The following is a 25,239-nucleotide window of genomic DNA, read 5'->3' on the forward strand; positions in this document are numbered from 1 at the left end:
TCAGCATTTGCATTTGACCTTGTTCAACCTCATTAGGTTCTTTTGGGCCCATTTTTCAGGATTATCCAATTCCCTTTGGAGAGCATCCATTCATGCATCCCATGACCACCAGAGACGTTAGTTATTTCTTGGAATTTCTGCACGTGTCCTTGGAATGTAATGAACATATATGTGCTATACCTTTAAATATGCAGTCTCTCCATGTTGGTGTGCATGTTAGTGGAGTGATCCCCCATGTACCAAATGCTGTAATAAGGGCAATACCTGCTTGACAAAACTCAGTGGAGTGTCAAATTACTGTCAAATTTCTCAGCTTCAGTTTAATTCAACAAAAGCATACATAATCCATTTTGACAATACACGGACTTGCCATATAATGTTTTCAAAGATGATTTAGTGTCTTGCCAGGACCATCAAATATGTTTTGTAATATCAAAGAAATTCTTTGTCCAGTGATTAGCAAAAATGAACACACTATTTAGGCGGAGTGAAGGTATTACTATTACCATACTGCAACACTGCATGTTGCTCCAAGTTCCATTTGATCATCTCCAAAGCAGTTCAGTTGTTGAGAACTACATATACAAATTTGACAAGTTCAAGTATTATTATAGTCTATAGGTCTTTCAGAGGATAGTGTGTGTAGGATACCCCACAAAATAAACCATAAGAGTGTTAAACCTGGAAACATATTCATCTCTTATCAAAATTTAGACAGCTTCCAACAACCATGTTTTGGATGGAACTCCTGGACTGGTGTTGCAGTCAGTTCTCTGACTCTGAAAGACATCAGTAACATAATGTTTCAAAGGGCTTTATGGTGGTTTTCAGATAGATATCAGCTTGGTCTCTTGGATAATTTCCCAGTTTGCTAGGAAGTTGGAAACACCATGTAGGAGTTACATGCAAATCATAACCAGGTCCAAAAAGGGGTTAAATAAGAGATCAAAAGGAACGGTATAACTGTAGAGGAAGTGCTGATGAGTGAGAATGACCTGAGAAAATCCAATTGGTATTAACTCGACTATAAAGTTTAAAAGATCTAAGGATTGAAATAATCACCAGCACCCACAACAACCCAATACCCACAACAAAACATAATACTATTGCAACAAAAATACATAATGTAATCAAGAATTCAGAATTCTAGCATGGTCAAGTCTTCAATTTTTCTGTCACAAAACACAAATAATTAATGTCAGCTGTCAGCCTTTCTGTGTTCAGTCAAGGTCCCACAGGGGTCTTCTGTAAAATAAAATATAAGAAGAGCTGTAAGGAGGATCCGGGGAACTACAGGCTTATCAGCCTGACCTCTCAGTACCAGGGAAAGTTATGGAGCAAATCATCTTGGGTGAAATCACATGGCATGTGCGTGGTGTCCAGGGGATCAGGCCCAGCCAGCACAGGTTCATGAAAGGCAGGTCATGCTTGACCAACCTCATCTCCTTCTATGACTGGGTGACCAGACTGGTAGATGGGGGAAAGGCTGTAGATGTAGCCTACCTACGCTTCAGGAAGGCCTTTGACACAGTTTCTCACAGTATTCTTCTGGGAAAACTGTCTGCCTGTGGCCTGGACAGGTATACCCTTCTTTGGGTAACTAATTGGCTAGAGGGCCATGCCCAGCAGGTAGTGGTTAATGGAGTTAAGTCCAACTGGCTACCCTTTTCAAGTGGTGTCCCCCAGGGGTCGGTACTGGGGCCCATCTTGTTTAATATCTTTACTGATTACCTAGATGAGGGGATTGAATGTACCCTCAGTAAGTTTGCAGATGACACCAAGCAGAGAAGTGGTGCTGATCTGTCTGAGGGTAGGGAGGCCCTTCAGAAGGATCTAGATTAGATGGATCACTGGGCTGAAGTGAATGGGATGAGGTTCAACAAGGTCAAGTGCTGGATCCTGCACTTTGGCCACAATATCCCTATGCAACGCTATAAGCTTGGGACTGAGAGGTTGGGTGTCTGTGAAGAGGAAAGGGACCTGGGGTTTTGGTTGATGTTGGCTGGCTGAACATGAGCTGACAGTGTGCCCAGGTGGCCCAGAGGGCCAATGCCATCCTGGCCCGCATTAGAAATAGTGTGGCCAGCAGGAGCAGGGAGGCAATCATTCCCCTGTTACTCAGCTGTGTACACCTCAGAGTGGTGAGGCCGCACCTCAAGTATTGTGTTTTGTTTTGGGCTCCTCACTACAAGAAAGACATTGAGGCCCTGGAATGTGTCCAGAGAAGGGCAACAAAACTGGTGAGGGGTCTGGAGTACAGATCTTATGAGGAGTGTCTGAGGGAGCTGGGATTATTTAGTCTGGAGAAGAGGAGGCTCAGGGGAGACCTCATTGCACTCTACAATTTCCTGAAAGGAGGTTGTGGTGAGGAGGGGTTTGGCTTCTTCTCCCAGGAAACAAACAGGACCCAGGGAAATGGCTGCAAGTTGTACCAGAGGAGGTGTAGGTTAGACATGAGGAAAAACTTTTTCTCTCGTAGGGCGGTCAGGCACTGAAATGACCTGCCCAGGGAGGTGGTGGAGTCTCCATCTCTGGCAGTGTTCAAGAAGTTCCTAGATGAGGAGCTATGAGATATGGTTTAAACTGTGGTAGCAATGGTAATGAGAAGATGATTGGACTAGATGATCTTACAGGTCATATTCAACCTTGTGATTCTGTGATTCTATGATTCTATGAAAACAAGACATTGACTTGCCCTTTTTGGAGCTTTGTTAATATGGTTAAAAATGAGAGAAAAATCTAGCAAGTGCAGATTTTATGTTCCTTTCCCTGGGAGTTCTTAGCCTCCTAAGTACATTTATTAAGGGATTCTTTCAAGATTAGGAAACCTTGCCCCATGTTAGGCAAGTCAACTGACACAGTCTAGCTGGGGAGATAAGAGAGATCCCTAGCTTATCTGCATCTGGATCATGACTCACAGGGGTAGTTGGCAAGAGTGGGGGATCTTGTGACAGAAAGCATTAAATCAATGATTTTTCACAATCAATGTGTTCCTTCAGGACCCTGACATGAATATTATCTGGCCACATAAACTTGCACATAAACAAAGTCATTCATCAGAGTGGATTTCAGTTAAGGCATAGATTTAAAAATATTCTTAGTTCCTTCTTCATTATGACTTCAACTGAGATCTTCAGACTAAGTAAATGAAACTTGTATGTCTTTACAATTTTTTCAAATGTCTGTGTAATGGTAATACGTTCTATGTATAAAGTAGATTGTGTTATTAAAATGTAAGCATTCTGACTTAGATTTATGAAGTTTAACAAATCCATGTCATATACATAAATGCATTTCCATTTGCCAAGTTGCAAATATTCATTGGAAAGTTCAGTGAAATCTTTGAGCATTAGTTACGTGTACACACATAATCTAAAATGCAGTAAATCAGGTTATATTTGAGTTTTACCATTGATTTTTAATGATCAACCAAGCTTCATCTATTTATAAGTATGTAAGTGCTATGTTTTCTGGTACATTCTGATTTCTGCATTTGCTCTTGAGCACTGTAGCCATATTTAAGTGTAAGACTGATAATAGAAAAGTATTTTTTTTATTAGCCTGAACTGCTTTTATGACTTAGTATTATCCCTCTCTGTCCCTATATTTTGCAGAGAAATCACAGTTTCTTATTAAATAGCTTCTATATATATCACAAGGCTAACTGCTAATTGACTGCAGAAGGCTAGCTGTCTCCATTTAATAAAAAAGTCAACTTTGAAATTGATAAGCTTACAAGAGTAGCCATCAAAAAATATCTCAGGCAAGAAACAAATGACTCATTAAAATCATATTTTCACAACTCATTACACTGTTGACTGTACTTCCTCTAGGGATTGTTTTTAGTCTAGACAGGTATGGAAAAGACTTTCTATCATTTAATATTTATTGATAGATATACAAGTGATAAACAAATAAAGAAATCAATGAGGCAATTTTACTGTTTATCATTTCCTGAAGAGAGGAAAATAATAATAATAAAACAATAAAATCCACTTCATCTGTTATTTGGAGGTGCAACAAAAAAATCTTTAAAAAATCTTTTCCTTTCTTTTTTTTTCTTCCTTTTTTGTTTTTCTTTTTTTTTTTTCTCTTTTTCTTTTTTCTTTTTTTTTTTTTTTCCAGCTACTTTAGTACTTGTCTCTATTTATATTCTGATTAGGTATCTCTAAATTACTATTTTATACATGGATTATATACATGGCACATGAAAATTTGGAATTTCAGTGTGAATGCTGGTATATTTGGCCTAGTGTCAGGATCTGAAGCAGCTTTGGGAAGGCATACATAGTGGTAGACAAGAATTTTCCAAATTTCAAAATTTGAGTTTACAGAAGATGATTTTTTTTCTTTTTTTTTCTGGCAGTATGTCTTCACTCATTTCACTCATGATTTTAAGCATGAAAGGGAAAAGAGAAAAAACCCAACTAAGATAAGGAGAGATAACAAATTTACTATAAATGGTAAAACAATGCAAGACAATCATTACAAAAAAGAGTTAACAATTAATAGATCAAGTAAAATTGGAGAGAAGGAAGTTCTGACCATGCTGCTTGTTGTGCTGCAGGAACATGGAAGCACCATGCATCCCTGTTACCTGGAATTGGGATATATAGGGAACACTAGAGGCTCTTGGGAATAGTAGTTCCTCTTGAAGAGTTGGAACTCACATGAGACCACTAAAGAGCATGGGACCAGGAGGTACAGCTCCACAATGCACCATGCCTGCCACATGATGTCACTGCATAGAATACTCATAAAAGCATAACATCCTTCCAAAATTTTTAAGATCAGAGGAGGCAAGGACAAGCTTATCTCTGTAATTTACCACTTCCTATAGCAGTTTGGCTTACAGGGTTACAGATTTCCTTCTAGCACTTAATCCATATCCCAGTTTACCTAGATTGAATTTTACATTTAATAATTTCATATCCCATATATCTCAGCGGCACCAGTTGTTCATTGGAGCAATGCAGGCATACCCCTTACCTGTCTTGCATTAAGCTTTGCTTACAAAGTCATCCAAATGTGGGAGTTTATAAGGGAAGACAAAACCCCACATATTAATGATCAAATAACTTGAAAAATCCTTGTCTAAATCTCAGAATTGCTAAGGATGTTTCCCAGGTTTAAAAAAAAAAGAAAGAAAAAAAAAAAAGAAAAAGAAAAAGAAGAAGAAGAAAAAAAGTAATTAAGGAAATAGAAAAAATAAATCTGAAAACAGCATCAGAAAATTTCAGTCTGTTTGTAAATCTGAAATAGGGAATTGAAATTGAAAGTAACTGATAATAATAAACCACACTTCCAAGATTTCCTATGAAGTAATTGTTCTGGCATTTTTTACAGATTACTGAATTTGAAATGCAGTTCCATATCTATTCCATTCCCTGTGACTTAGTAGAATAGTAAGAGAATATAGCTAGCAGGCATGACTTGACAACTAAGGATCAGAGCTGAAATCTTTCTGTAAAAGGCTTTATTAACTGTCGACTAATATCAGGTCTACTGTTGATAGGTGGCCCACACAAAGATCTTAAGAATATCATCCTATCTGGTAAACAAAAATGAACACACTGGCATTGAAATACCCAAGGAATCAGTATTTAGAAGTGGAACTTTAGCTATTAGATCTCTCAGCTCTCTGATGGCTCAGAAGAGACTCTCAGCTACTGAATAATAATAGCAAAAACAAACATACCACTTATCTTTATTCCTACAGACTAAACTAGAAATTCTTGAGATAAGAATACACAAGTATTCTTATAAATTTTAAGATGTTCAATAAAAGAATAATGCAGTTTTGTATTCAGTTTACTAACTTTAGAATAACACAAATTCATTCTCTATTAGCAGTTTACAAAAGCAAATTCAACATTTTTTATTATTACTATTTTATTTTTCCTTGCTACAAAAAGTCATACTACTGTGAATATTATTTATTCTGAAAAATAAACATTTTTATTTATTTATTTACATGGCAGTCACATATTAATAACTCTCAAAAATTCTTGTTTTTTGGAAAGTTTTAATACAAATTTTCCTTGACTCATGACAAAAGAATTTCAGACTATCTAGAAGTATAAATTAAATTTATTCTTCATAAATTCATTCAGTATTGTTATTTACATATATTTTATTTATATATATAAGAGATATATTGTATATTTATTAATACATAAATAATATTACAGTGTATGGTATTTAAGCATATATTTTTCAGATATTTATTGTAGTAGTAAATAATAGTATTTATTACTTGAATTATATAAAATATATGGTTATGAAAATACATATTCTTGAATTTTTAGCTCTATGTATTTCATGGAATTCTTGAAGTAGATTCATATGATAGGTGTATTTTTTATGTATACAACATATATATATACACATCCATAAAACTAAGAAACATAGTCATATGCAAGGAAGCCACCCAATTATGGATTTTTCCTGTATGCCTGTAAAACTTTTGAGACAAGACAGCCATCAAAACCCTCAGAAATATGAAATAAATATGCAGTCTTAGCTTTTAATTCAATATGAGGATATTATGTTAGTTAAGCTGCTGTATGAATGTTGTGCTTAGACAACAGAACTGTGAAAGTACTGTCAGACAGATTGCAATGGGAAATTAGCAATTTCATATATGTAGACATAAATGAAGCAAAAATAGCTAGTGACTTTACATTTACATTTCTTGCTTGCATTTCATCATGTTCTAAGTTGCTATGAAAGTAATATCTCTAATTTATTTCCATGAAAACCACAAAAAATAGCATAGAAACACTGATAGAGCAAATTCTCATCTACAGAACACTTTTTTCTTTTTTTAAAACAGTCACCACAATCATCTGCACATTTTTATCAGTGTTGTACAAGAGCCTTCTCGCAGTTCTCCCAAACACCTACTACAGTGGAGGTGACCTGCAGTCGCTGTTGCCAATACTGGAAAGCAAATCCCACGTTTAAATTCACTTGTTGGTCTCCGTAAATGCTCAGTGTCAGTTAATGTCAGCAAGTGCTTTTTTTTTCCACATGGAATAATTCAGTGACACACTTGTTCTTCATACTCCCATGTCAGAAGCTGTTTTGTCAGAGTCCTTCTGCTGCCATCTGTCACAGAGCAACAAAACAAAACAAAATATTAGCAGAAAGGCCTAACCTCAACTTTCGTATCACCAACATCTGCTTTTCACATTGCTGGACAACACAATAAAAGAGAGGCATTAATTTAGGTGGATCATACACAATATATTAATTAGCATTTTAATTATTCATGAGTGACATGACATGGTAACCACTTACGGTGTAAACTGGTCAAAGGTTCATTCCTAAAATTCCAAATACTAGTGGATAATTCCTGACTTGTTTACATCCTGATGCCAGATTAACCTCTGATTTATCAGACACATGCTCAAGAACTGTTACTTTATAAAATTTAGTCTTACAAGGAAGAATAGATAGTACAAATTTTAGGAAGTTGTGACATTTTGAGCATGTTCTTTTAAAATATTCTCTGCAGTGTTTTGGGATAGCATTTCCAAAGCAATCATAGTTGTTGTAATCAGAGTAGACCACAGAATCTACATGGCTCTATTCAACAAAGCTTTTTAAAACTTTTCTGAAATCTATGGAAATTTCTGTACACAACTACTTTGATTTATTTATTACTTGCATATATTATATAACATGATTATAGTAGTTCTTCTCTCCATGATGGCTGTTATTAAAAGAAAGGAACTGTGTTGCTCTGAAAAAATTGGATCTGAGTATGCATAAACTCAGTTTTCAAACAAAGCTTTTAAGTTAAACATAACTTTATAAATAGTACAGCTTAGCTTTGCATTTTTTACACAACAGTCAACGTAAAACTGATGCAAAAATGAAGTCCATGAATGTCTCATTTATCTGTTGAGGTTGGCTGATTTAATTTCTCAAATATTATAACGATATTTCTGAAAATCACAAATGAGGACTAATGCCATCATAATATTTCTTGAATAAAATAGGAAAAAGTAATCTAGATAGTTGAAGAAGGAAGCTTTGTTTTGACAAAATTACATCCATAATGAACTGTACTTATCATGTGTTCTTCTTTGCTAGAATTTCATGAATAAAAATTATGCTTGAAAGTTATATGAAGCAATATTATAAATCTTGGTCTGGCAATAATTATGACATAATTTAAGCATTTTTTAAGAAGTGTGTTGTATGCTAGCTCTTATAAATCAGGCCAGATATGATTATACTTGATCGTGATATTCTGTCTAGATCAACTATATTTTCCCATACTTTTTATTTTTTTTTAATTTTTTTTCCAGGAATTACACTCTGTCATCATGACTAAGAAAATACTGACTATGACTATATTCTTTATACTCTTTTAATTTGAAGTGTTTTACTTCCTAATCACAAGAACTTGTTTACACATTCTCTGGTGGAATATTGACATGAAAATCAAGGAATTCTGAAATGTACAGGAATCACAACAACAGAAATTCCTTTCAGTTTAAAGATAAATAGTGAAGGTCTTTAAAAATATTGCTTATTTATTTGTTTATTTGTTTGTTTGTTTATGATTATTCATTTTGCAATAGTTAGAATATTAAAACATGAGAGGGAAATGCAATAATGGATTGGTTAAGTAGTGCCTATCTGAAAATTCCACAGTACACTGCTGTATCTACACTTTAGCATACAAATTTGTATCAAGATGACAAAAAATAAAATATCATGTGTTGTGAAGAGTTATACAACTTTTTTTTAACCTGAGACTGTAACAATGTTTCTACAGATATAAATGAATTATTGAAAAATATCTGTGTAAGGATGAGTACAAACATTTTTTAAATTAATCTACACATTCTCTAAGATCAGTATCATAGGACATGCGGTTACGTAAATGAAGATAATCATGGGATTCATAAATGGAATACCAAATTAGGGAAATACTTTTTATGCAGGGAATATCTTCCAATTTTCTCAGATCAAGTTCCCTCAAAATTTAAATGTATGCAAGCAGACTACACCTTGAATATTTAAAACAGGATAGTTTTCATTGCGTCAAAGCAGAGATTAAACATTTGTGTTGACTTACAGAATATTTGTTATCTATAAGAAAGCAACTAGAATGCTATAAAAAGATAAACACTTCTAAAAGAGAATGAATTGCGGAAGTTCAAATGTAAAAACACATTTCCCGGTGTAACAGCAATTTTTGGCCATGAAAGCGTAAAAGACAGAACTGTGTTGTTTTTTTGTTTGCTTCGTGTCTCCTTTCTGGTGATCTAGGGTGGGAAAGTGATTGGTGTCACTATGCTACAGTTCTACTTAAAAAGATATGTAGAAGTGGGACAAGCAGTCTTTTTTAGGTGTGCGGCTTGAAGGACCTGATCACTGTAAAAGGTGATAATGCTTGTGCATGGCAATGAAGGCACCACTCCCTGCTCGCTTATCTGTTGGTCTGGATATGTCACACTAATGGAGAGAAAAGAAGAAGAGAAAGAGCCCTGATAAACAGGATAAAAGGCCCTCACCAAACTAAGCACTTTGGAGAAGAGCTTCTGAAGAAACCTTCCACAGAGAATTCCTCAAGGAGAAAAATCCTCCTGGCGTTCTTCCTTTCCCTGTGATGACTGGACAAGTTCTTGAGATCTACAGACCTACTACAAACCATGCTGGACCCACATTGGTGACAGTCTCTCTTGCTTTCTACAAGGGCTCCTTTCTTTTATCTCTTTTCTATCTCCCATCTTTCCTTTCCGATATGCCTAAGAAACTAGGATTTGTAATAAATTGGTAGGGTGAACTTTTGACACTTTGTGTTTTAATCTCGCTGTCAGGGATACATATAGTAAAAGAACCTCCTCTTATAAATTGTAGTGAGACAAAAAGCTACGGATTATTATTGATCCTAGCTTTACATGCTACAAATGCAGATTAACATGTTGTATAATACCACTCAAAATAGAAAATAAGTGTTTCAATTCACCGAAAAGTAAAGAGCATGTTAAAATTATATAAGATGAAACAATTTACACAGCTTTATCGAATTGTTCTGAACAGTGTTACAGCTAGCTATGATATTCTTTTGTCTTCTTGCAACAAATATTAAAACCTGCTTTCTACATCCACCCTGGTTTATATTTGCTTCTGCAGTATTGTGCATGAAATTAGAAATGACATCAATACTGGATTCTACATCAGCATTCTTATCAAACTGAACAGTCTAATGAGAGACAGTGGCAATAAGACATTTCTGTGTGCATGAAATTTTCTACGCATCCTCTAACCATAGACAAAATTACACTCTCAGACAAAATCCAAAATGATGAGATGCAAACAACAAAATTTTTTTTTCTGATCAAAATTAAAAAAAAAAATCAGAAAATTAAAGATAAGAAGTAAAAATTCAACTTCACACACAACAGAGTCTTCTCATGCATCATCCTAAACCTAGACTATAGGAAAAGACAACAATGCTTATGTAGGAATGAATTTCATTGAGAATGAAAAAATTTCCCAAATTCAGTTGGGGTTTACTTTCAGCCTTGGATTGCTGTCATAATATTTGCCCAAAAGGGGTGTACCTGCAAGCTAAGTGAATTTCTTAGCTTCTAATAAGTTATATAGTTTGCTAACAATCATTGTGATCATCAGTTAGAAGTGAGCAGTAATAGCTATGCAAATCTTGCAATAAACTGACAACTTTCTAAAATACTTTCTTTTGGTAAGAAATACAAGCTGTGAAGAACAAGAGTTTACTAGCAGAAATCTACTGGAAGGATATTCATTCTAGTATCAGCCTTCTACTGGGGGAAAAAAAAGATCCTTTTTTTTTTTATATACGTATCTCATGGTTTTATGATTTCTACTCTCAGTATTCCACATCCTAACATCATGTAGTGTACTGGGAATTAAAGAGTTAACACTCCAGTTTCAAGTACCTGTCCCAGAAGAAGAAGAAAAACAGAGGACTGTTTGCTGTGCTGCTACCATTTTCTGCTCAGAGGGAAAGATAACCATTTGTAGGTCACAAGACATTTATTTTAATCTTCTGGCTCATCTCTGCTCCCAGCCATATTGCCTTAACTGCTTAGAGTAAGACCTTCAGCTTTCGGACACTCTCTATAATTTTATTTGATTTGTTATCTTCAATACAATTATATTGTACTATAGCGTGTTATCTTGCATTCCAATATATTATTTAGTAAATTAGTTTGTTTCTCCTCAGATCATTGCCCCTTTTTTTTTTTTCTTTTTTTCTTAGGCCCATCTCTCAACTCTTTCCTCCTTTTCTCTTTTTCCCTACCCAGGGCATGGGTCCACGTATTCTCCTGCCCCACTAGTCATGGAGTCCAAAGCAGCTTGTGAACAGTTGGCAACTTAGTAGAAGTGGCTATTTATCCCTCACAATTACAACTTCTTTACAATATTTTGCAAAAATCTTAAGTGAAAATGTGTCCTGCATTCAAAGAATACTGAAAAATATATTAGTTACATAAATATTTGACTCAGACTTGAGTCTTCCAACTCATACAAAATGTGTTGCCTTGTGTAGACAGTTTCTTCACAGATTATTATAGTATGTTGCTGATGGAAAATCTGAAGAAATAATCGTGGCTTTCTTAATTCTTTGAGTCACTGTCAATAAATTGACCTTCTGATAGACAATGAGATACCTTTGAGAAAGTTTCCCTTGAAATACATAAATAACGACTGACTGAGTTGAAATGTCTACAAAGCCTTTTAAAAATGAGATGCAAAATCTAATTCACTCACTCACTCATTCACCAAAACTACTAGCAACATAGAAGCTTATGGGTAAAGATGACATTGAAACTTCTTTTAACTTACTAGATATTACTTGTTCCAAGGGACTGTTAAAAGCACTTTTAGATTTGCTTAGAATGTTATTTAGAATATTCTAAATAGAATATTTAAAATTGTTTTTTAGAATACCTGCTACTATTTTGAAATATGAGATTCTTGTATATTAAATACTGTGACAAGTGAAAAATTAAATGTAGTTTATTATTGACATCAAAAGCAGTAATTGTTTCCATCATTGATACTGAGGTTCAGAGTACATTAAAACAGGATAGACTTTCCTAAAAAAATTAAGCTTGTTCCGTATCTGAGGCCACGAAAGTAGCTGATTAGCTCATACTCCCTGGAAGTGTGTTCGTCTGATGGAAGCATTTGTATAGCTTTTCTCTTGTTTTGCCTAGATCAATAGCCCCAGGAAAATTCTATGATTTTTTATGTCTATTGAGAAAGCTCTGTACGTTGACTCTGATGTAGGAAAAACTGCTTACATTGGATAATAGGTATCTTTTCTTTATGTACTTGTTCCAGAAATTCCTTCAGAAATATTTTCTTCAATTCCTCAACTTTTAGGAAGAAAAATTTCAGTATTTTCTTGCTAACTGAGGTAGACTTATAACTTTCAGAATCAGATGCCAGTCATGTGGGACTTTTCAATCTTTACTCAGGAATTTAATGGATATTCTCATGAGTGAGAAGTTCTGTTTTGTTTTAGTTTCAGGATGAAGGATTATATAGAAGTATTTCCTAAGTTGGCAGTTCTTAATGACATTTTCAACCTCTGTTACGTAAACACTCTGAGAATCAGTGGGAAGTTCTGAAGACATTGATTGGATTCTATGGCATTCAGTAGTGCCATTTAATTCAGGAGAGCCATGCAATGTTAAAGTGGCAGGTCACAATTTGTTTTAATGTCCCATAAACATGTAAACATGTCACCTTTATGTGGAAATTAATCACTTGCTGGAAGTCAGAGATAACCATTCTAGTTATCTCTGAGTAAAATGTTTATTTCTCCCTACAGTTTACATGAACACAATATTCCTGATAAATTCACCATTCTAGTACAATAAGATGAGACTTCAGATACAACAAACACAAAAGATAGTTTCATTTAACTAGGTGTAGGCCTTTCTTCAAACAATAGTGACTCTTTTGAAAACTGAGATTTACTGCTTTGAATGACCTTTTGTCTTTTTAGGTCATAGGCCAGGTTCTGTATTGTAGGATAGTTTTAAATATAGATAATGTTAATAGAAGAAATACTTTCTAGTCCTAAAATAATCTGGTGAGAAGAAATTGTCAGGGTGGAGTCTGGTCACAAGCAATGTCCCACAGTAGTCAGTCTTGGGACTGGTGCTCTTCAACATCTTTATCAATGACATAGATGATGGCATCTAGTTTGCAGGTGACACCAAGCTGAGCAGTGCAGTTGATATACTGAAAGGAAGGTAAGCCATCCAGAGGGACCTGGACAGCCTGGAGAAGTTGGCCCATGAAAACCTAATGAGGTTCAATAAAGCCAAGTGCAGGGTGCTGCACTTGGGTCAGGGCAATCCCAGGTACTTATGTAGTCTAGATGAAGAACCCCTTGAAAACAGCCCTGTGGAGAAGGTCTTGGGGATCCTGGTAGACAAGAAACGGGACATAAGTCAGCAGTGTGCTACTGCAGACTGGAAGGCCAACTACATCTTGGGCTGTATTAAAAGAGGAATGGCCAGCAGGGAGAGGGAGGTTATTGTCCCCCTCTACTCGGCTTTGTGAGGCCCCATCTGGAGTACTGCATCCAGGCCTGGGGCCTTCAGCACAAGAAAGAAGCAAAGCTCTTGGAACGAGTCCAGAGGAGGGCCACTAGGATGATCACAAAGCTGGAGCACCTCTCTTATGAGAAAAGGTTGAGGGAACTGGGCTTGTTTAGCCTGGAGAAGAGAAGACTCTGTAGACCTCATTGTGGCTTTCCAGTATTTGAAAGGAGCATGTAAACAGGAGGGGGAATGGTTTTAAACTAAGACAGGAGAGATTTAGGTTAGATATTAGGAGGAAGTTTTTTCACACAGAGAGTAGTGACACACAGGAATAGGTTGCCTGAGAAGGCTGTGTATGCTCCATCCCTGGAGACTGAATGTGACTCTAGACAGCCTGGTCTAGTAGTTGGCAACCCTGCACATAAAAGGGGGGTTGAAACTAGATGATCTTTGAGGTTCTTTTCAACCCAGGCATTCTATGATTCTATGATTCTATGAATTGTATTTTTTTATATATCAAAGGTAAAAGACGATGCAACTATCAAACACATGGCTGAAAGATAGTATAATTTTATATATTTTTTTAGAACTGACAAGCCAACAGATATGGTTTCACCTCACAATCACTCTCTGCCCCTTCTGTTCTCAAACTAGATTCTGTGTTCAGTTCTTACTCAAAGCCCAAAGTTCCACATCTTTTTCTCAGTTTCATTTGTCATTTTCTTCCTTAGAATTACTTTTCTTGTACTGTGCTGTTGTATAAATGGAAGTTCATAATAGTGTAAACTTTTCTAGTTTTCTAGTTTTCATCTACCTTGTTTAAATTTAGAACATTTTTCCTAAAATTGAGATGAATTATTTCTACCCCAGCATTTATCTGATTCTGATACTCTTCTGAGGTGCAAAGGGGAATCTCACATGGGAGAAACACATGAACACCTCTTATTGTATAGTTTTCCCTGCCTCAGACTGTGTAATGTTAAACTCCTGGAGAATAAAAACCTTGCATCATCATTAGTTACTTAAGTATACAGCTTTTTTAACTTCTTTTTTTTTTTTGTGTGTGTGTGTGTGTGAGTGTGTGTGTGTGTGTGAAAGATTATGCTCTTGCTTTTCAGGTTGAGAATGTGAAAAAATGTAACATTTTAATATTTCAGTCTTTTCAATGTCTTAACACACTTCATTTGACCTTTTTATGGGTAAGAAGCCTTAATTGTCAATTACTTGGATGTAGAATATGTGCCTTGTAAAATGATCAGCTGAATTTATTCCTGATGAGGCTTTATCAGATTCAAGTTAAAATTATCTTCCATTAAGTTGTCTGTATGGGTAATATACTTAGCTTAGTCAATCAAAGTAAAGTATTCTTTATGATGTGTGTTAGTTTAAACTTTTTTTTTTTTTTTTTTTAATACATATTGCCAGTAGTTATTAAGTCTAAACATGCAAAGAGAGATTGAATCTGAAATTGATATAAGTGATAACATTAGCTAAATGGCGTAATTCATTGTAGGTGAAGAAGCTGGGAATGCATATGTTATTATCAAGTTTTATATAGTTTATATTGCAACACAGTTAAAGGTAATCATAGAGCATGATAAAATTTGGAGGATTCTGTTCATACAGAGTGGGAAGCTTTATGTCAGCTTATCTTCTTTGCAGCTCAGAATTTTTTTAAATGAAGCAAAAGTAACCTAACAGCCTGATAGCTACCCAGTGCCATGTTGAAATACATCTCTTAATAAATTATCTGTTGAGAAGGGTATTTTTTAAATGGTACAATCCTCAAAATTCACTGTAAGAATATTCAGCTATTTTCTGCCTCACATTTGAACTTTTGTATTTTTTTTCCCAGTCACTTTTAACTGATTTCATTTTAATTAATTTATTTATTTGCTATCTTTTTACTAACTTTACTGATTTTGCTATTTCAAATGTCTTAATTTTAATGATATTGCCAACACTGTGAGGCTAAAGAAATATCAAAATTCATGTCCTTAAAACATGCTGTTCATTAACAGGCAGAAGACAGGATAAGGAACTAATGTTCATTTGATATTATTATGTATTTATTTCAGTGCTCACAGGGGAAGCCAGTATATATTTCATCTCCAGAAGTAAAAAAAAATCATTTCATACTACTTAAAATATATCTGAAATTCATAAGAATAAAAATCTTCTGAAAATGCAAGCAATCTGAATGGAAGAAAGTGTCTCTGGTTAAGTTAGTGTCACTATCCAAGAATCACATTATCGGGTTATAATCCTGTTAAACACTGTCTAAGAGAAGTACCTGAGTTCACCAAACTGTACCTATATCACTCTAATGAATAACATTTCTTGGCATGATTTCTGAAAAAAAGCATTGTTCATTACCTGGGAGAAGAGCACGAGGAAATACCACTGTACTGTCATTTATATGACTTGAATATTAATGTTTTACAAAAATTGAAAGCAATGAATGTTCAAAATGCAAAATATCCTCAGTTGCATCAAAAAAACTGTGACCAGCAGGTCAAAGGAGGTAATTCTGTCCCTCTACTCTGTTCTCATAATACCCCATCTTGAGTACTGTGTTCAGTTCTGGTGCCCTCAAAACAAGAAAGACAAAGAGTTATTGGAATAGGTCAAGAGGAGGGCCATCAAGATTATCAGAGCGCCTCCCCTATGAGGACAGGCTGAGAGAGTTGGGACTCTTCAGCATGGAGAAAAGGAGGCTCTGAGGAGACTTTATAGCAGCCTTCCAGTACCAGAAGGGGACCTACAGAAAAGCTGGGGAGGGACTTTTTGTAAGGGCAGTTAGTGACAGAATGAGGGGAAATATTTTTAAACTGGAATAGGGTATCTGAAGGCTAGATATTAGGAAGAAATTCTTTTCCCTGAGGGTGGTGAGACACTGGAACAGGTTGCCCAGTTAGGCTGTGGATGCTCCCTCCCCGGAAGCATTCAAGGCCGGACTGAAAAGGGATTTGAGCAATCTGTTCTGGTGGGAGATTGTCTCACTTCAATTTATAGGAGGGAGAGGAGGTTCCTAGATATATGTATACTCTATGGGACATTAAGGAACAGCGGTTCAAATGTTGGTCCAACCAGTTAATTACAAATCCTAATTAATCAGGGAGATTGGGAAGGGGAAGCCAGCGACAATTATGACTTAGGGGGATGGGGAAGGGAAAGCAGGAGATAGGGAAGACAGGAAAGTAGTAAGAATTACATAAAACAGGGATAGTAACCACCAAAGTCTAGCAGCATCCTATTGCACACCATTCCAATACTCCAAGGTCAATATGAGAGCAAAAGTCCAGGGGAGAGCAGCAGCAGCGTGGCAGGCCTTAGGCAGCAAGCAGGTACAGTGACAAAGCAGGTCCAGGAGAGTCCATCAGCAGGCAGGTATCATGTCACAAGGCATCTGATGCCTCTTTCTGTCCATGGAATATCAGGCAATATGATCAGGAGATAAGCTACAAGATGGCTTGTCTTGCAAAAACTGGAAAAAAATAAAGGTGTTGCATTGCCTCCTACGGTACTGACCTAAAACCAGGCCAGGACCAAATGACTGCACGTACACACCAATATGATGAACAGCAAAATGGCGTTTATTACACGTGAACTCTAGCTTATGAAACCTATGTGCTTCGTCTACGCCCCTAAGGGCACGTGCCACACATCAATCATAGAGCAGGGAGAGGGCCTATCGTGTCACATTCCGTGGGGGAGTCTCGCAGTCGCCTACAACATAAAGGAAAAATTACCTCCCTCATCTGGTAGCAGATAGTCCTGCAGTAGCAGAGATATGCCTTTTTGTGATCTTTTTTTAATTGGTGGTTTGTTTTTTGTTTTTTGTTTTTTTTTAAACTTTGTGCATCACTTCAGTCTGAATAATATGCTAGTCTCCAAGTATTTTGCAGGTGAGCTCTACAAATTACGTTCTCAGCACAGTTTGTCTGAGAACTCCTATTGTTTATAACGCATCTCCTTGCCATCTTGAATATTACCACCCCAAAGAACAATGATATGTATAATAGTGCATAAAGTGAGGATTTTTCATGGAAAGTAAAGTTGAATGATCTTGCATGATGTGTGCCACAGATTTCATATATGCTGTGGATACGGACCACTTGACTAGTGCTCATGAAGTTCCTTATTTAAACTCCAGACCTGGATATTCATGAAGTTTTCTTAAATCTCTGATGATTTCAGACTATTTTACAAGTCACTGAATAATGAAGCAGAGTTAATACAGAGATGAGGTAGTGATGGTTGTGTCATAACAGTTTAGATGCAGAAAATAAATCCAAAAAAGAGATTTATCACTTCTATTCTTAAAATTTCTACTTGAAGAAATTTCTGTTTGAAAAAATTTTAGGGAAATTATTCTGTAATAGGGTTGAACATAGAAATTATTAGTAAATTTGTAGACATAAAGTAATTGTGACCATGTAAGTTTAACCAGTGATTAAATTTTGTCCTCTCACCAATCTTATAAAAACAGATGTAAAAAAATCTATGCACTTACATGAACATCAAGGGTGGTGCTTTAGTATTACATTCTTCTTATTTAAATGGAATACTTGTCTATGTAATTGTTCTTTTTTTTTTTGCCTCATAATCTCAGAGTGATGCTTGTTGTCAGCTTTATGATCAGTTAGGGAAGAAAGTAATCTGTGTCAAAATGTACAACTTGCTAGAAACTGAATTTTGACAATGTTTTCAGAAACTTACAATTCACTAATTATGATGAAATGAAATTTCAAATTCCTGTTTGGCCATTGTTTCCACAACAAAAATCCTAATTTATCCTAATTTATTCTGATTTATTTGTAAAAATTTTAAAAGAATTCAGAAAAACACTAAGACATCCTTAAATTTCAACCTTAGGTTTAAATCAGGACTCTGTTAAATTTTAATTAATGTATGAATGTGTGGGAAAATTTGTAATTTCATATATGCACTGTTACATATTTTTGTAAACACTTTCCATTTACTGTCATCAGTAGATTTAATCTCATTTTATATTTAGTATCTTTTTTTTCCCTCAAGATAATGTTGAAATCTTTACTCAAAACCTTGGAATAAAATTAAATCATGTGATGTTTTATTTACAAAATGTTAAGTGCCACAAATTCCACAGAAGCATAAGATTGGATTGCTCTTTTTTTTTTTTTTTTTTTTTTTTTAATAAAACAGTTTTTATTGATTTTTATGGAAACTATATTTATTGGATGCTCTGTGTTGTCTATTTTTTTCAAGACTATTAGAGGGTAAATTTATCTATGTTAAATCCAAATCTGTGAGTATGAAACAGATCGCTTCCCATTTTCTGTCACCACGTACTTAAATAAAACCTAGAAGGTGCTAATCATGTCTGAATCCTTGACAAAATTTGCAAAATAAATTTAAAAAATCTTATTTTTATTTTCTCACATTTTGTATTTCACTTGTTTGTGTCCTGCCCTTGGGCTCTTTCATCTGACTTGAGTCAGGAATTAGCCTGATCATAGAATCATATAATTAATTAAGCTGGAAATGACCTTAAAGATCATTTAGTTTTAAACTCTCTGCCTTAAGTAGGGTTGCCGATTACAAGATCAGGGCACCTAGGGCCCCATCCAAACTGGCCTTGAACTACATCGCTTCTTTAGGCAGCCTGTTCCAGTGCCTCACCACCCTCTGAGGAAACAATTTCCTATTAACATCTAAACTAATTCTCCTTTCCTTTGGCTTAAAACTGTTCTCCCTATCATTATCAGATTGTGCAAAAAAAAAATTGTTCTCCATCTTTTTTATGAGCCCCTTCTTTTGAAAGGTTGCAAGAAGATTTTGAAACCTCCTCTTCTTCAGGCTGAATAAGCTCAACTCCCTCATGGGCAGTGTGTCTAGCCCTTTAATCCTCCTCATGTTCCTTCTCCACACTTGTTCAAGCTGCTCCACATGTATCTTGTGATCTGAGTAAATAGAGCAAGCTAAGGAAAAGAGAACTAAGCAGATAAGGTGTGGGGTTTCTTTATGTTTTGCTTTGTTTTCTTTTCTTTTTTCTCTATTTTTTTAAATTAGCTATGTGTTTTGGGTTAAGCTTAATCGTCATAAGCTTATATATCTCCTGACCGGAATTGCATGGATAGACCTCATAGTGACAAATGGTTTTCATACAGACTTTCTACTCACTTTAAGAGGCAAATGTAAATTAATAAACTGCGCTTTATTTCTTCATATATGGATCTCTACACCCAAGTCTCATGGAAAAGCATTGTGCAGAGTCATTCAGTTTAAAAGTGACTTTAAAAGTTCACATAGTCCAGAGAGAATTATAATCTCCAGTTAAACAATGGTAAATAAAATAATTTCTAAGATTTTCTCTTGAAGAGCTTTGTCTAATTGAATAAGAGTTACTTTGTTGACTCGTTATAAAATTTAATTTGTAAGTGACAAAAAGGAGTAAATTCATGTTGAATTTTAATATTTAGAAATGGTTGCATACATTAAGTACTCTATATCTCGTTTTACAAGAGTTTCTAGGCATTACCTAAAGAATTTTGAAGCAAGTACATCTTAAATTCTTTTTTTTTTTTAATTAGAATTTTGTAAATTCCAATATTTTTCATTCCTTTTTTAGGTGCTGGTGGTTGGTCTCCACTTGTGTCTAATAAATATCAATGGCTTCAGATTGACCTTGGTGAAAGAACTGAGATAACTGCTGTTGCTACTCAAGGTGGTTATGGGAGCTCTGACTGGGTAACAAACTACCTTCTAATGTTCAGTGATAGTGGACGAAACTGGAAACAATATCGTCAAGAAGAAAGCATTTGGGTATGTTACTTCAGTAATAAGAATTAGATTTCTCCAGAAGACATAAAATTATTGGAGATGTGTAGTAAGCAAGGGAGTGGAATAAAAAGAACTACAATGAAAATTTTGAAACAATTAGATGCATGAAAAATTCTAGCTTTTGACAAGATAAGGAGCACTGAAAAGCAAACAAACTTAAAAAATTTGGCTTTAACGTTACTTCATTATGTGACTCAAGAATGTATTCTGAAGACTAGAGTATTACTGCAAAATCTCATTTTTTCCTTCTGTGTGTGATAAAATTGTTTTCCTGAAATATTGACTGTATTGATTTCATATCAGATTTGCTTTTTCATTGAAAACAAAAAAAGATATAAAGGTATGCAGACAGAAACATTTCATGTAAGTGTAATTTTTGTTCCTAATTCCAAGTCTAGATTCTGATATTGATTTGATATTTTAAGCATTTTTTCACCTATTATCTTTGTAGCTAATAATTTATAAGTGCGACTATGTCCATCACATCCCATTAATGCTAAGTTTAATGAGAGTTGAAGATTTTCAGTAACAGATAGATAATGTCCAAAACAGAAATAGAACATTGAATTATATGTTTAGACTATGGTTATATCTGTCTTTGAACCCCAGCGTCTACAGACTGGATTATTGGAATAATATTAGTGTTTTTGTACTCTGATTTCATTTTGTCATTCTTCTATTCTTCTATCCAAATGAAGAGCTGATTCATTTTTTTTTAAGTTTTACAAGACTTCAGGCTTCAATGTTTTTTGCTACAATTAAATATTATGTTAAATGTATTTCATTTTGTGCATTTGAATTTTGACTTTTATTTATTATCAGTTTGCTCTCTCAGATTAACCTCTCTCATCTCTTTGGTTGCTGAATGTGATTAGTCTTCACTTCTCTACATGATAGGAACTGATCTAAAAAGAATTATAGCAATTTTGCGATGTATATTGATCTTAGCATTCTCATTGACAGTTCACTGATGACATAAATGCTATCTTACATCAGTATGTTTATCTTTCATATAGATTTCATTTAGAATTTAAAATCCTTTAATCATGAAGATACTTCTGAAAAACTGATTCCATTACATTTACTAGGCTTCGTCTCATAGATTAACTGTCTCTTTAGTTTGTAATAATTTAAAAGTAAATCTGTAAATCTTTTAACATTTTTAATGAAAAAATGAAGTATGTTTTTGTCTGTGTATATTAGTAGGCTTATATTTTATGTTTAATTTTCCATTTCACGTATCTTAGCTGACGAAAAAATGGAAAGTTTTGTATGCACACACATACATATATGCCATCATTTTCTCAATCTTCTGAGTTTATATGGAAATAACTTACTTCCAACATTTACAATTTTGATGATATGTAATAAAATTTTATAAATAGTGAATTATATGGCTGCACATATTCCCAGCTTCCTCTGTAAAGGATTTGGATTTTAGGGATCTTGAGCTCTTTAGTTTGACCGGGGGTCCTGATTCACCTATGCCAGTCTCTTGCCTTCTTTTCCTGACTTCTTACATCTGCGGAAAGAGAGCTCTTCCTTAAAGATCATAGAATCATAGAATCACCAAGAATTCTAAGATTATCCACTTCAACCATCCACCTATCACCAGTTTTTCCCACTAAATCATCTCCCTCAGTACAACATCTAAATGTTTCTTGAACACCTCCAGGAATGGTGACTTCACCACCACCTCGGGCAGCCCACTCCAGTGCCTGACTGCTCTTGGAGAAAAGCTATTTCCTAATGTCCAACCTGAATCTCCCCTAGCACAACTTCTTGTTATTCCCTCTAGTCTTACTGCTAGTTACATGAGAGAAAAGGCTGATCCCCATCTTACCACAACCTCCCTTCAGGTAGTTGTAGAGAGCAACAAGGTGACCCCCAAGCCTCCTCTTCTCCAGACTGACCAATCCCAGCTCCTTCAGGTGCTTCTCATAAGGTTTGTGCTCCAGAGCCCTCAGCAGCTTCATTGCCCTTCTCTGAGCCTCTGAAGATCCAGGGCCTCAACAGTAGATCAAGATCTATGATAGATCTACGAGCTCTCCTCTGCACCCTTGCCCATGAGAACAGTTTCCCAGGCTGTTTTGTTGACTAACCCCCTGAAGAGCTGAAAGTTAGCTTTCCTAAAATTTGGCATCCTAATTTTACTTTTGCCTGTATCATATCCCTCAGGAGAGTGAATTCAATCATAGCATGGTCACTACAGCCCAGGCAACTTCCAATCCTGGTGTCACAAATCAGATAATTTGCACTGGTGAGCAACAGTTCCAGTACTGCATTCTCCCTTTTTGGGCTATCTATTACTTCATCTAGGATGTTAACGTCAGTGCATTCCAGGAGCATTTTGGCTTGCCTACATCTTGCCATGCTACTTTTCTAGCAGAAGTCTGGGTGGTTGAAGTACCCCAGCAGCACTAGTGTTTGCAGTCATGACACCTCCTGTAGCTGGAGATGGAAGGCTTCATTAACAGGCTCTGCTTGATCATGTGGCCTGTAGTAGACACTGATCACAAGGCTTCCTTTGCTGCCTCTGTCTCTGTCACCCACAGGCTTTTAACTTGTGCATGACTATTCTTTAGGGACAGCTTTTTACATTCTATTCCTTCCCTGATGTAGACAGCAACACTCCCTTCCCTCCTTCTTCACCTATTCCTTCTGAACAGCTTGTGGCCATTGATAGCCACATTCTAGTCATATGAATTATCCCACCAGGTTTTGCTGACAGCTGTAGTATCATGGTTTTCTAGTAGCACAGTGGCTTCCAGCTTTTCCTGTTTGTTTCCCAAGCTGCATGCATTGGTAAAGAGGCACATCTGGGCAGCTGGTCTTGTCAGGTTTTTAGAGGATAACTACTTAATTCCTTTTAAGTATTTCACTTGAGTTTCCTTGTTGCCTTCTCGTATTGCCCCAGCAGTTACTGCCTCATCTTCAGAGGTTTTTGTATGTACTGCTAGTGTTGCCGGTACTTCTCAGAGCAGCAGGTTGAGGACCTCTGCTAGCACCCTGTCCTTCTCACATAGCTATGCCATACCACACCTTATAATGGGAAGGCTCACAATTCCCCCCACCGAACCTGTTCATTATTCTAAACAGATTCTAAGTTCTAAAAGGATATGAGTTGTTTCAGGGTATGTTTGGATCTGAGAGACAGTATATCTCAAGAAGCAGCAAGCAGAAACTGCCTAACCAATATTACCTACCAACCCTTGAGAGATGGATTAAATGCTATACAGGATAAATAAAAGGAACATGCTGGCACTGGAATAATAGGTAGAATCAGCATTGTGCACTTTTCCCCACCAATCCACTAGAACCCACCTCCTGCTTTTAATCTCTCTAGGGTCCGCAGGATTTTTTCCATTTGTACAATGCATCTGCATGGCCAGCACATGGTGCAGAGCCTAGGTGGAACACCTGCATACAAGCTCAACAATCTGCAAAACAAGATAACCGGCAAGGTCGATACCCTATCAAAACAAGCAGCTCCAGCTGCAAATACTGCTTTCCTTAAAACTGGCATGCAACCCATGCTTCTAGTCATGTAGCAATCCAGTTTTGTTCCCTATCAGAACCCACTGTTCCAACTCAGGATCATTCTTCAGTCAGAACCTTTCGTTATATTTATCTTAAATAAACATTCAAGATATAACTAATGCCATTGTTGTGTCAAACAGTCAAGAAGTTTGACAGAAAGTGAACTCCCCTGTGCTTCAGCTTGTCTTCAGATATCAGAGGATTTGAGGGTGGCTAAGATTTTGAGTGATGCCTAGTTCAGTGCTTTTAGTGCAGTCATGTTCAATACAATGAATCATCAGAATTAGTGATGGACCAATAGCACCATGCTTCTTTGATCTAGTTGTGTTTGAATGAGCAAACATGGCCATCCTTAAGGAGCTTGATCACACTCAGATCACAGTCTTGGGTGGGCTAATGAATAGCGCTTTTGGATTGTCAGTGATAAATACACTGTCTCCAGAGCACATGAAAGTACCAAGAATGCGAATAATGCAGCTGATGACAAACATTTTAATTATGGAACAACTCCACAGAGGCTTCTAAGTTTTCCAGGAAAATATTTGGCATAACTTAGGACACCCCAACTGGTGTCCATCTGGGGGTGTTTAGATCAGCATATCAGCTGATTCAGCTATGCTGAGTCAGCAATGTTCTCCTGATTTTTCTGTAAGTAGTATTGTGATTTAAATTTCTCCTCTCCTAAGTTATTTTTATAGCATTTTCTTACTTTCAAGTAGAGTTTGAGTAACACTGGTCACACACAAACACACACATATATATATATTTATTGCAATTGGTGTGACAGAAAGCGAAAAACTGCTGATTGTGACAGTTATGCAGTTTATCAGTTCCAAAATATAGAATGTGGCTGCAGTATTTACATTCCACTCCACCTTCCATGCTATATCTCTTAGAGTCAGCATATCAAGATCCTCTGGTATTACCAGCAATTCAAGATTTCAGTTTGTATTGCAAAGAGAACGATCATGGAACAGACTCTTTGTATGCTCACTTCACTGCACTCTGGAGCTTTCTTCAACACTGTACTTTCTCATAAGAGATGGACATCTCAGTAAGTCACATACAACTGTTGTTCCGCATAGTCTCCTTCATGACCATAGTCACTCAAGCTTCATCGTACTTAGAAGGAACCAGGGGGTCATGTGTGGTCTTGTTATGAGGATTAGTGATCAAGGGGTTTTTGGGCTGTTCGCTATTCACAAAGTATTCATTAGTGGTTATTATCTCTGTCATCAAGGCAGTGTTATCAGTCCTGAGCAAGGTCTTTGGCATCTCCTCATCTGCTTGAGCAAATCTTTGCGCA

The 25,239-nt window shown here is 36.0% G+C and overlaps 1 protein-coding gene across 1 annotated transcript in view; it reads left to right on the top strand.

The window, feature by feature from the left end:
* CNTNAP4 (contactin associated protein family member 4) overlaps positions 1–25,239 on the top strand; it is a gene marked incomplete at both ends in the record, with an annotated part of 193,079 nt that overhangs the window by 59,748 nt on the left and 108,092 nt on the right. The window contains one exon of the mRNA XM_079548789.1: positions 20,182–20,375. Within this exon, the coding sequence (XP_079404915.1) occupies positions 20,182–20,375 (194 nt within the window). The remainder of the gene's footprint in view (positions 1–20,181; positions 20,376–25,239) is intronic.

This window comes from Tetrao urogallus (genome assembly GCF_951394365.1).
Source record: "Tetrao urogallus genome assembly, chromosome: Z".
Taxonomy (NCBI): Eukaryota; Metazoa; Chordata; class Aves; order Galliformes; family Phasianidae; genus Tetrao; species Tetrao urogallus.